The sequence below is a fragment of the Salarias fasciatus genome, chromosome 6, assembly GCF_902148845.1.
Source record: "Salarias fasciatus chromosome 6, fSalaFa1.1, whole genome shotgun sequence".
NCBI lineage: Eukaryota > Metazoa > Chordata > Actinopteri > Blenniiformes > Blenniidae > Salarias > Salarias fasciatus.
The window spans coordinates 8,923,682-8,936,540 of NC_043750.1; the positions used below are offsets into that span (position 1 = coordinate 8,923,682).

A 12,859-nucleotide genomic window follows, 5' to 3' on the forward strand; every position below is an offset into this window, starting at 1 on the left:
TACATGCAAGGTGCAGTGTGTGTGCGTGACAGTCATGAAGTGTGTTTGTGTGAGAGGAGAAGTATTTCACCCAGTGTACCTCTGTACTGATAGCTGTGAATGTGAGTGTGTGTGGCTGTCTGTGTGTTTGTGTTTTCTCTGGAACGGACTGGTGACACGTCAGCTGGGACTGGCGCCAGAGCTCGACTGGTGCTCAGGTTTCACCGGCGCCACTGTCTTACAAAGAGGAACGTTAAAGTGCATTCTCACTGCTACATTTCACAAAGTCATCTTTGTGGTTGTGAGACTGAACGGTGAACACACTTTTCTGTAAGTTAATGTTTAATGGAATGATGAGTCGTACTCTTCAACCGCAAAAGTTGAAAAAATGGAAAATCAATGAAGACTAAGAGAGTGGCTGCCTCTTTCACAGCAAGGTTCTCATCACTTTGCTCTGTTTTTGTTTTCTCCCACAGTCCAAAAACAATTAAATGGTGAATCTAAGTCCGTGGCAGGTGGGAATGTGATGTCTCATTTCTTCTCAGTGTCGGCCCTGCATGGACACGGTGCATCAAGCAGGTGTGAACAGATTACATGCATGGGGACACAGTGAATAAGATGGCTAACGTGGGCCTCTTCTTCCCCTGCATGGTGATGTTCACATGTCTCTGCTACTTCATGTTCAACGATGCAACAGCGTGGGCATCTGCAAAGCTGTGGCCTGTCTGGAGCAAGTGAGCGGGACTGTGAGGCCTGTGAAGCTCATTGACCTGAGGCCGGCTGCAAAAAATCCAAAGTCTTCTTTGTAAATTCCTCTAAATATATTGTTTCATCTATATTTTGTTTATTACAATTAAAAAATACAGTCAATAATGTAATGAGTGTTGTAATCAACTGAAGTTTTTGTAACTTTTGTGCAGTTTTCTTAGCACAAATAGGTTTCGGTAATGTCAGAGTTCATTGGGGCTACATACTATGACCACTTTTGTCAATTATTGAAATTTATTTAAACAATTTTTAACAATCATTTTTAACAATCATGTAACTGACAGCATTTGTTAGTTATATGATTTATTTTTTCTATTACTTATTAAATAACAAATATTAGGTTATTGGCCATTATTGCAGTATTAGTTGTGACAGATAGCTATTGTTCCTACTTCCATAAAACATGTAGTAAACTCAGAATGGGAAAATACTGTATCTTACAGTTTTTAAATTTTAATATTTGATGCCTTTGGACATTCTTTTGTTCAAATATTTCTGAAATCAGGGTTGGAGATTTCTGGAAAAGTGCTTTAAAATGAGCAGATGCGAAGAACAGCGTTTCAAATTTAGGAAAAGGTTTGTTCCAACATCGTCGAAATAATTTGTACCAACCAGGTGCCTCTAGTCTACAAGTCTCAGAGATAAAGCAATTTTTTATGCTTTAAAAATAAATTTGTTGCCGTAGAACACAAATAAAGTTGCGCAGTCTCTGTGAACTGCTTAGTCATGGTTCCCTATATAACAGGCCATTTCAGTTGTACTCATCGCAGAAGCGTCACCTCAGTCTCAACCACCGGGACTTTGCAGGCGAGATGCCCACTTTCTCCTGTCTTTCTCAGCTAAAGGTATAAATAATATTTATATATCAAAAGTTGACTGATATATTTTACAGAAAGACAACTTTAACTTTGAATCTTTGAGACAAATGTGTGGCAGTTGTTGATTGTTTCAGGAAGTAATTCATCGAGTTATCATTGTTGCTCCAAGATGTGTGCAAATTATTTTGTGTTGTTTGTCTACGTAGCCCGATTTTTATAAACAGAATTTCCTAGATTTCCTGAATTACTGGTGGTAACATTTATTCATGTCAATTCTACAGTCTGTTCGAGTCAACTGAACCATTTGGGAATAAATATAAAGGTAGACTTGTATTTGTTGCCTCCTTCTGATTATGTTAAATATCTTTTAATCTTTTATTCAATGCCATCATCTGAACGATACTCGTCCATCCTTGTCATTACCGTGTCATCCATCTCAATGCAACTTGTTTAGATGACTGGCCTTTGCTGGACACCCGTTGTGCTGGTCTTTCTCCTCTCTGCTCAACATAGTTTTGGTGCAGTGGATCAAAACTGGCTCAGAAACATCGTCGAAGCTCTAAAGAATGAGTGAGTATATTTGTCTCTTGTGTCTCCAACTCTCCTACTAAATTTCTGTCATTTGCAGCATGAGACTGAAAAACACTAAAATGTGAAGGTCGACCGTTCATAGCCTTATAAATGACAACCTGAGCTGCGTTGCGTATTCTGACACCTTTGTTTGAAAACCAGCTTCAACCTCTGAAGAAGATTTAACTAAAGTAAGACATTGTATTTGCCTTGTTTCCTTTTTTTAACAGGTATGCACTTGGTGATGCTTTCACTTTGGCTGTGAATATCCCACAGAACCAAGACCCAGCTGATCTTAAACAAGTCCTTCAGAGCGACCCAGTGGACAAAGTGAAGGAAGCCGTTTCACAGGGTCAAGTGTACCAGGGCACCAGTGTGATCGCAGCAACACAATCAGATGGATTGTCACGAGTTCTTGAAAACATACAGTCCCTCAAAACTGACAATCAGGGAAATGTTCTGGTAATCTATTCTGAAGTTGCCCCAAATTCAAATGACAACAGCATGGCAGACAAAATTAACTATGTCCTTCAAAACTGGAATGCTTATGCATTTGTGTTTTCTAGAGTAGCTGATGTTCCCACTGCCGATACCTCTCAGCTGGCTGGATCTTTTAAGCTTCTTGACATTTCCAAACTAGGGCTTGATAACATTTTCCGTTGCTATAAGCCTGATGATTCTTTTCAGTGCACCAGCTGTTCCTCAGGGGGAGATGTTACACCCTCGTGTGTCGCAAACTCAGCTCCCGCAAATCAAGAGCAAGGCACGGTTGCAGACACAAGTGGAGATGCCGGCACAGGCGCAGGTGCAACTGCAGGTGGAGACACAGATGCAGGTTCAGGTGCAGATGCAGGTGCAGCTGAAGGTGCAGACACAGGTGAAAGTCCAGGTGCAGACACAGGTGCTGGTACAGGTGCAGGTGTAGATGCAGGTGCAGGCGCTGATGTAGGCACTTACACGGGGAATGGCATAACCATAGGTGCGGGAACAGGACTTGGGAAGCAGGGCAAGGCTGGCAAAATGAGAAAATGCAAGGGTCGTAACCAAGGCTGCAACCGCAAAAGAGGAAGTAGAAAAAGAAAGTCTGGCAATGTCAGAAGATCACGCAAGCGAGGACCAGGGCGCAATGGTAGGAAACAGGGTAAGTTTCGTGGAGGTGGAAGACGTGCCAGACGTAAAGGAGGTAGAAGAGGAGGTAAAAGTGCCAAACGTAGAGGAGGCAGAGGGGGAGGTAAGCGTAGAGGAGGTAGAGGGGGACGCAAAAGTGCCAAACGTAGAGGAGGAGGCAAACGCAGAAAATGGGGAAACCTTCAAGACATATTTTGGGAGTGGTAAACGGTTGACAACTGCATCTAATCAGCAGCGCAATACAACTCATGCTATGTTCCCAAAAAACACCTTCATTTTTAAACATTTAACAAGTCTCGTGTCAATAAATTTGCTTTTAATGCTAACAATAATTGGACATCTGAATGCATGTAGACAACCAACAAGTGTTGTGTAACTATTTTATCAATAAAGTCATAATTAACATCATCAATAGCAGAGATTTCATCAAACAGCTTTCAAATTGAAGATTGATGGAATATTGAAGAACTCTGTGGTTTGTAGAAACATACAATACCAAGATTTTTCTTTTCCCCTAAGAAAAGTTTATTATTAAGAAAAGTTATTCAGTAAGGATTTTAAAAAAAAAATTCAGATATTCAATTATTTTGTTGTCGTTAATGTGGTTGTTGTTGTTGTTGTTATCCTTTCCAATATTATTGAGAGAAGAGAAAGGAAAAAATATATACTTTTTTTAATCCTTGACATGTATTCTGTATGTTTTGTGATAAACAATGGCTTTCTCTTTTGGATTTGAATAAACCTTGGCTTGGTATTTGTTCTTGTTCTTATGATGTTTTTACTCCAACTTGTGGAAAGATCAAACAGGGGTTTCATAACGGAACTTAAAAAAGGGTCAGCAACATGTTCCTCTCATGAGTGTGCAACACCATGAAATATTTGCTTTACTTTTGAAACTATGCCTGATTCTGCCCCTCTCTAATAGCAGAACCAGGGTTCCCAGAATTGACTGAGCATTTCCAGCCCAAGCATAAAATGAAACCTGTCTCACTATAATAAAAACAAGTCACACTGACATCCTCTGTAGAAAACCCTTAACAAAATTGTGAAATTATTGCATGTGAAATAAAAACCTGGCACACAAATCTCCAAAACAATCTGTGTAAAAGTTATTATAGTCCTTGCTATGTCATAACTTTCAAACATGTTCTCTTCATTGTTGCCAACTGTATTCACAGTTATCTTTTTCATATTTCATAGCATTTTAGAGTGTCACTGATGATGATGATATCCTGTAGAGCAGATTCACTCTCATTTCAAAATAAAATAAACTGTTGACAAGACCAACAGCGAGTGTAAAAAGTTCACCTTTCATGTCAAATATTGCAATTCTTTTGAGAATAATTTCTCTAAATAATTCACAAAACTTACTGATTTTTTTTTTAACCTATTTATTCCTTTACTGTTGCAACAACACACCAACAGCTGGGTAACCAGCCTGTCTCACAACGATCTAAATGGGTGAACAATCAAATGCTTTTTTGAATTCTGCTTCACAATGATAGGAAGAGCCGTTTGTTCTGACTTTTTGGGAGGTGTCAGAAAAGTTACCACAAAGATAACTGACTTGTGGCAGCCAAGCGTTCGTAGTGATTTTAATTGTCACTTTTTAATCCTTCAATGTCAGCTTTCGATGTTGAAAGGTTACTTTTGCCCTACTGATGAGGTTAAAAAAATAAATAAATACACTTACAAACAAATCATATTCAAATAAGCACTCACACCTATACAAATTCTAAAAATGCCATAAACAGGTGAACACAGAAACTCATGCCAATTGTCACACTGACTGTGGCAGCTCAGTGATGAATTCAGACTATTGCCCCTAGTGACATTTAAGGTGATCAGCAAGATCGGCAAGAAATTCAAATATCTGCTGGTTGTTCAGTTTCTTTTAGGCACACACACACACACACACACACACACACACACACACACACACACACACACACACACACACACACACACACACACACACACAAAGGAAGGAGGCATGAGGCAGCTGGTCAAGGCAGCAGCGGCAGCAGCAAACGGGGGATGATAACTTCGTGTATGTGGCGCTTTCAATCTGCCTGCTGTAAGAAAGGCAGGATGATCTGGCCTCCATGTCTCTGACGTCACGCCGTTCCAAACCGCAGCCTCAGTACAGAACGCCGCGAGGGTCAAAATAGTCCCGACAATCCGCAGAAATGGTTGAAAGCACGAAAACAAACTCACATCGGCCACTGGCGGGTGAGTGTTTTTACACACCACACTATTTTTTTTTTTTACCAGCCATTGGCGTTTGCGGAGTATTTGATGCCCTGCGGATTGTGTTTAGAGTGGTGGCAATGTACACGGAAACACTCACCCCTGTCAGAACGAGTACAAGCTGTATTACTCACCAAATTGATGAAAAAACTGCCTACACTACAAACAAAATGCGACTCAATGTCACAACTCCATCTGTTTTAATTATTAATGGTGTTTTTTGACCTCCGTCATATAATTTATCATGAAAGCATTTCAACTTCCGCCGCTGAGCAGATGAACCAATCAAAGACAAGCGCTAGCACAGCCTCGTTTGCATGAAGCCTGCATAAGTACAGTCCCACCGCAGCAGCTCAACACCAGGAAGTGAAAATGCCTGAACCAGCCAAACCCGCGCCCAAGAAGGGCACCAAGAAAGCCGTGAACAAGACCGCCGGCAAACCGGGCAGGAAGAAGAGGAGGCCCAGGAAGGAGAGCTACGCCATCTACGTGTACAAGGTGCTGAAGCAGGTCCACCCCGACACCGGCATCTCGTCCAAGGCCATGAGCATCATGAACTCGTTCGTCAACGACATCTTCGAGCGCATCGCCTCGGAGGCGTCTCGCCTGGCTCACTACAACAAGCGCTCCACCATCTCCTCCAGGGAGATCCAGACCGCAGTGCGCCTCCTGCTGCCCGGCGAGCTGGCCAAGCACGCCGTGTCCGAGGGCACCAAGGCCGTCACCAAGTACACCAGCTCCAAGTAAAGCGCTCTGCTGCTGCAGTCACAACCCAAAGGCTCTTATAAGAGCCACCCACTTCCTCTGGAGAGCAGTCCATTTCTCACTCACTTCATATCATATGATCTGTCACAAATCGGCTATAAACTGTTACACTTGGACTCTTGACGTTTTCACTGGATAATAATTCTGCAGCTACAGCACACAAGCGTTTGTATTGCTGAATGGATAAGCCAAGTAGTTTATGTGTAGACTCAAAACCATCACCTAACGCAGTGAAAACTACTCCCTTCAGTGTGTTAAATATTTGAGATTGACACGTTTAATACAGTATGTAAGTACTAAGCATTTAATTTGCATTAACAAAAATGCCTTAACTTCATAACATTGCACTATAAGGAAATACCCAAGCTATGAGTTGAAAAAAATATTGATACGAAACATCCACACTAACATTTCATGGCATAGGTGAGCAGCTGCACAGGATACAAACAAATGTAGCCTCAGGTTAGAAAACGCCACGATTCATATGGGTTTGAGATCTAACCCAAGCATTCTGATTTCTTTTTTTTTTCTTTCTTTAATTATAAACGTCTATGACAGCTTCTTGTGAGCGATTGACCTCTGCTCAGCGTGATTCTGTGCCATCTCATTTGAAGCAGCCCCTGACCAAGGTTGCTACTCCTGCTACAAACTGCTAAATGTCACAATGTGTGACAACGTGGAGCAGTAAGGTTTATTTTTCCTTGGGATGTTTGAGGAATTTTACTCTCTCAAATGTAACTGTCGCAGCTGAACACTTTAAAAACATACTGGACCACGACCAGTCGTGAATCTTAGACTCCAGTTTATTGCCAACCATGCCATTAAAACAATTTGAATTTACCATCCCTCACATGACTGAAAGCAACTGCTCATGTAAGTTGTTCCTTTCTATTATCAGAAACGTTCCTTCTAAACATCTGTGGTAACTGTATTTTTTAGAGTATGCAACCGGTAATGCTGTCTTAAGCTGTCCCTGTCACTGATTTATTTTTTCTTTTCTAAGATGCATTGCTGTTTCTATGACTGTGGCCTTTTACCCACTTGACCCTTGTGACTCCAAAGAGATAGACGACTGCTCTTAAAGTTTGTGCTGTAAAGTTCAGCTAGGATTTAGATGGATGAAATGTTCAATTGGGGATGTATAATGTATTTCCTGTTTGTAATTCTCAACACAAATGTGAATACCAGATGTTTTAGACAGCAATGCTTTTAATTACTGATGCAGTGAGGATCCCTGTCGCCAGGTGGACATGTGACCACATCCTGAGTCCACACACAGCAGTAACAGCAGTGGTTCGCGTGCCCCCTCTGGTGGTGCATGGGGGCTGGTCACAAATAATAGTGTAAAACTGAGAATGAAAACATATACACCATATGGAATTCACAATTACAATAAGCATATGAGTCCATAGCTAATCAGGTAGGTCTCCACTTATGTATGTTAAAGGCAGCCATCATGGTAGAACTTAGAAAGCTGAACATTTTCTCAAATGGTACAAAGTTTGAGAGTGACTGGTTTGTAGAAAAACACCATTAAAAGTGGTCACTTTAGAAATTGATGTACCCAATTCATAATAGCATTGTGTGGATGAAAAAACTCACTGGAAAGTCCAGTGATGTGGTCGTAACACGTAGTGGAAACGGAGTCTGTGGTGTCAGAGAGGATCTGGTCCAAGCTGAGGTTGCTTGACCCTGTGAAATGTCTCTCAGTCCAACATGAAGCCCCGATCGGCAGAAATACAATTTTCAGCACCAAACTCAGATCGAAGAACAGTATGTGCCACTTGAGATCTTTCATCCCTGTCCCCAAACCAAGTCATCCTTGTCAGCAGCATTTATTTGTGTGGTAACAGTAATTCCTTTTCCACATAGCAGACATTTAAAGCTGTAATGTTACTTTGATGTAATTTCTATGTCATCTATGCAGCGTGGAGCAACGCCATAAATAATTCATCTATTATAAGTTGTCACATATTTGTTTGTTAAAAATAGACTAACTTTTTTTTTAATATATATATATATATATATATATATATATATATATACATATACGCGCAACTACTTTCTCACAGAAAATGATAAAGGATTCAGGTCTTTGACAGAATTCTGTGGCTCTTAAAAGAGCCGTTGTGTTTCCCCTGCAGAGAGTTTAAGCTCTCTCTCCGCGGATGCGGCGGGCCAGCTGGATGTCTTTGGGCATGATGGTGACCCTCTTGGCGTGGATGGCGCACAGGTTGGTGTCCTCGAACAGGCCCACCAGGTAAGCCTCGCTGGCCTCCTGCAGGGCCATGACGGCCGAGCTCTGGAAGCGCAGGTCGGTCTTGAAGTCCTGAGCGATCTCTCGCACCAGGCGCTGGAAGGGCAGCTTGCGGATGAGCAGCTCGGTGGACTTCTGGTAGCGACGGATCTCCCGCAGAGCCACGGTGCCGGGCCTGTAGCGGTGAGGCTTCTTCACTCCGCCGGTGGCCGGGGCGCTCTTGCGGGCGGCCTTGGTGGCCAGCTGCTTCCTGGGAGCTTTGCCTCCGGTGGATTTACGCGCGGTCTGCTTGGTACGAGCCATTTCTGGAGCTGTTTTCTTCAGGGATTGAGAAGAGAAGTGCAGACGGAGCGGAAAGTCGCTGCTCTTAAGCAGGAGGAGCAGCGGCGACGCGGTGACGTCTCTTCTTCTCATTGGTCACCAAGAGGGGGAGAAGCCCCGCCCACCTGAGAGCGAGCTGCTGATTGGGGGAAAGTCTGTTCAAAGTGCCCGCTTAAAGGGAGCGCTTCCGGTTAAGTTTTATTCTATTTTATTCTTTCATTTCGCTTTGTTCTGTGGAACCATACAGAAAAAATAGCTCACTAACTTACAAACGACAATTTTTATTTATTTAAATCCAACAAGCATCTCACTCTTCACCATCGAAGACACAAGCGCATCGGTTAAGCCTTGTGTTACACTGAAAGTAGTCCGACGAGCAACACATCACTCGGAACTATCGCATTGTTTTTTATAAAGTAACATGTGTTCCGAGGCTATTGGCCTTCGTGTGTGCCGTCAGCACGTGTAAAATAAACAAGAAGTTAATTTTTGTCCAAATGCATTAAAAAATGGTATTCACTTTAACAAAAGGTTTATTTTTGCCCAATAGAAAAAAAAATACTACAGTGCAAACGTTACAAGGAAGTGAATCAGCAGTGCTTCTCAATGCCACAAAGCACCTCTTAAAATAGGTTGACCTGTGTATACGTGACAAGAAAAACATACATTTTTTAGTTATTAGACAAATGAATTATCTAAAAAAATAGGCTCGATAACCAAACCAGTGCTGGGAGGTCTACATTGTGAACAGGGATCATCTGATCCCTGAAACAGCTGAGGCTTGTGTCAGTATGGCATCAGAAGAATGATCAAAAACATATTTATTTATCTGAAATGAACACATGCTGATTTGCTATGACACATAGCACAGTGTATTTATCAGGACGTGAAGGTGTGCGTTTTCTGTTAATCTGCTTGTTTGGGTGTATAGTAGCTTGACCGCATGTCAGATATGAGGATTGGACTCTTTGAGGAGGCTGTGGTGGCTCTTAGAAGAGCCTTTGTTTAGGGTGAAGTTAAAAAGCTCACTTCTTCTTGGCTGTTGTCTTCTTCACTGCGGGTTTTGAAGCTTTTGTTCCAGCGGGCTTCTTGGCTGTGGCGGGCTTTGCAGCCACCTTCTTTGGGTTATTCGGAGCCTTCTTAGCCGCTGCAGGTTTACTGACCTTCGCTAGAGGCTTCTTCGCAGCTGTTGCCTTCTTGGCCCCTGCTTTTTTGGGCTGTTTTGCCGCTGCGGGTTTCTTGGCTGCGACTTCTTTAGACTTTTTAGCCGCTGCGAGCTTCTTGGTTTTGGGAGCCGCTTTCTTGGCGGACTTCTTAGCCTTGGGCTCGGCCTCCTTACTCAGCTTGAAGGAGCCGGAGGCCCCGGTGCCCGAAGTCTGGACCAGGGTCCCCCTGGCCACCAGGCCCTTGACGGCGGTCTTGACGCGGGCATTGTTCTTGTCCACATCGTAGCCTCCGGTAACCAGGTGCTTCTTGACACCGGCCAGCGACACGCCGTTCCGCGCATTGGAAGCGGCCACAGCTTTAACGATGAGCTCGCTCACGCTGGGGTTGGTCCGGGCCCTCTTCGGGACGGCCTTCTTCGGGGCGGCCTTGGGCTTTGCCGGAGAGGCGGCCGGAGAGGCAGGGGCGACGGCTGGAGCTTCTTCTGCCATTCTTCCAAAACAACACGCTGGTTAGATTTGAAATCGCGGAGCAACGAAGATGAGGATCTCCGAGCAGCGGGCGGGTCTTAAACACACCATGAGAACCGTGGAGACTCAGCCCGGCGCCCGGCTCCGGCGCGCAGGCTGAACAGGCTTCACTTGTGTTTTCTGTCGGGGGAATAAAGAGCTCCAGACGGCTTTGTGAGCATCGCTGAGGGCTGAAAGTGGACGAGTCCACAGCGGACTGCTGTCTCTTCACCTTCAGCTCACATTCTCTTCTCAGGATCTCTGCGATTCGTTCCTGGAGCCTTCAGAAGTCACTCATTCAGTCCGGAGCTCAGCGCTTCGCAGCGGCTTTTCTCTCTCTTTCCTGTCAGAAAATACTTTCGGACACTACAATCATTAACGGAAACACATTCCACAGCTTCAGCACATGCTTTTCTATCGAGCTCGGGTCCAAACTGCTCTCTGCCGATGAGCATTTTGTGTTAAAGTGTTATTTTTTTAAGAGTATCAAACACAGTGATGGAGACGGAAGCAGAGCGCAGCAGCTGATTTCCTGCATCAGCTGTGAGGAGTTCCCACAAACATTGTTGAACCAATTCAAAGTGTTTCACAGGACTAAGTCAATTAATTCCGTGAACCAATTTCACAGTATGTAAAAGATCAATGACATTGTTAGGTCTGTTTTGAAAGATATTGGTATACTGTATTTGATTGCATTTGAGTTGTTCCCAATGAGGGCATTTACAATCTGTTTAAAAATGTCTTTCCTATGTTTGGTTCAAAGACTAGATTTGTATTTTGCATTTTTAGTATAGGGAGCTGGTCTACTTATTTTCATCTAACTGTTTTGAGATAACAATCTCATCTCATAACACAGACAATCATACATGCTCACATCCTCACCTGTGGGAATTTCAGGGCAACACATGCAAGTTTTTGGGTTATGAGAGGAAACCACATAGGGAGAACATGCAAAACTCCACACAGGAAAGGCCCAGTAGCGGTATTTGAACCTAGACAGTATTACTGGGAGGCTGTCACATCCGCCATCTGCCTGATGGATGTGGAAGTTTGAGCTAAAACAAAACAATTAGACAAAACAGGAATAATTTTGGGAACTTTTGATCTGATCCTTTAGTTTTTAGTTTAGTCAGGTTTTTCTCTGTCTCTACATTGCTTTGTATTTAGTTCAAAATGAATATGGTAAAGGACAAATTGTCAGCTGTTGGTGTTTTAAATCAGTGGTAATTGCATTAGTGCCTCTTGTATTTTATACAGACAATAATATTCATAATGTCTAAGCCCCTGTTGACTGTATCATACAGTAGAATTTATATAGATTTCTATTTTATTCTGTTTCCTGGGCCTTGAGTAATGAGTTTTGTCATGATGTCATGTCATCGTGTCATTAGACACTGTATGGTATAAGAACCACTGAATCCTTGATATTCCCCTAACTTTCTGATCTTCTAACTATGTACACATAGACATAGTCGCTTCGAGACCAATCTGTCATTAAGAACAATGTTGTCTTACTAATGACAGTGAAGAATAGAAACACACCTCCCGATAAAAACAAACTACAAGGACAACAACCCAGAAAAACATAATGATGAATTTCTCCAGGCTCTCTGACTTTGTTGCAGGAGTCTATGGTTGTGCAACGTTTACCTGTGTTCCTGAATTAAAACCACTGAATTCCAACTGCCTAATTCTGGACATCCTTTCTCCTCAAATCACAGTCATCTGAATTCAGGCATAACTTTTCTTCCCTCATTTTTTGTCAAGGTACTGTTGCCAATAATGGATGAGAAATATGAAAAATTAGACTGGAAACTTTTTAAAATTAATTTATTGATTTTATTAATCACAAAGAAAAAAGTGTTGGCTTATGTTTCATGCACATTAAAAACACACATTTCTGAAATAGCTCAATAAGTTAACTAACTTCATAAACTCTCTATGCCAACATGTCAGCGTCTGACTGAACATGACAAAACTCACAACAGTGAAATCCATTGAAATGTGGCGCTGATATGCATGCAAATCACCTGACTTTATGTCTATCAACCATTTGTATTCTGATATTCTGTGAAATATTTATCCAATGGGTAAAAAGGAAGGAGATAAGCAAGTTTCAAAATGCAACCTTTATGACAACTTTGGTCAAAGTTACACATTATTTTGTCATGGCTCAGACAAAGAACGTGTTTCTATTGTTGTGCAGTGCTGCGTTTGATGCTATTGATCACAGCATCCTACTACAGAGACTGGAACAGATTATCAGGATTAAAGGCACAACATTAAACTGACTTCAATCATATTTATCAGACAGATTCTACTTTGTTCAT

General features: G+C 42.4%; 4 protein-coding genes across 4 annotated transcripts; 2 read left to right on the plus strand and 2 right to left on the minus strand.

Moving 5' to 3' along the window:
• The first annotated feature begins 1,515 nt into the window (after positions 1–1,515).
• Positions 1,516–4,017, plus strand: LOC115389910 (nucleolin-like). Its single transcript, XM_030093495.1, has 4 exons — positions 1,516–1,592; positions 1,847–1,887; positions 2,020–2,135; positions 2,366–4,017. The coding sequence occupies exons 3-4, from the start codon at positions 2,020–2,022 to the stop codon at positions 3,468–3,470; spliced, it is 1,221 nt and encodes a 406-aa protein (XP_029949355.1). The 5' UTR covers positions 1,516–1,592; positions 1,847–1,887; the 3' UTR covers positions 3,471–4,017.
• Positions 4,018–5,885: 1,868 nt separating this feature from the next.
• Positions 5,886–6,675, plus strand: LOC115389942 (histone H2B 1/2-like). Its single transcript, XM_030093531.1, has one exon. It carries the CDS (start codon positions 5,886–5,888, stop codon positions 6,258–6,260), a length of 375 nt encoding a protein of 124 aa, XP_029949391.1. The 3' UTR covers positions 6,261–6,675.
• A 1,657-nt stretch (positions 6,676–8,332) lies between these two features.
• On the minus strand, positions 8,333–8,852 carry LOC115389922 (histone H3). Its single transcript, XM_030093511.1, has one exon. The coding sequence runs from the start codon at positions 8,836–8,838 to the stop codon at positions 8,428–8,430; it is 411 nt and encodes a 136-aa protein (XP_029949371.1). The 5' UTR covers positions 8,839–8,852; the 3' UTR covers positions 8,333–8,427.
• Positions 8,853–9,210: 358 nt separating this feature from the next.
• On the minus strand, positions 9,211–10,617 carry LOC115389918 (histone H1-like). The gene has a single exon (XM_030093507.1). It carries the CDS (start codon positions 10,509–10,511, stop codon positions 9,882–9,884), a length of 630 nt encoding a protein of 209 aa, XP_029949367.1. The 5' UTR covers positions 10,512–10,617; the 3' UTR covers positions 9,211–9,881.
• Between the last annotated feature and the right edge of the window lie 2,242 nt (positions 10,618–12,859).

Excerpts from the sequence above, each read along its gene's own strand:
- LOC115389918 (XM_030093507.1), bottom strand. The coding sequence starts at position 10,511 with ATGGCAGAAGAAGCTCCAGCCGTCGCCCCTGCCTCTCCGGCCGCCTCT.
- LOC115389910 (XM_030093495.1), top strand. The coding sequence starts at position 2,020 with ATGACTGGCCTTTGCTGGACACCCGTTGTGCTGGTCTTTCTCCTCTCT. Across the intron at positions 2,136-2,365 it reads GTCGAAGCTCTAAAGAATGA|GTATGCACTTGGTGATGCTT; the intron begins GTGAGTATATTT and ends TTTTTTTAACAG.
- LOC115389922 (XM_030093511.1), bottom strand. The coding sequence starts at position 8,838 with ATGGCTCGTACCAAGCAGACCGCGCGTAAATCCACCGGAGGCAAAGCT.
- LOC115389942 (XM_030093531.1), top strand. The coding sequence starts at position 5,886 with ATGCCTGAACCAGCCAAACCCGCGCCCAAGAAGGGCACCAAGAAAGCC.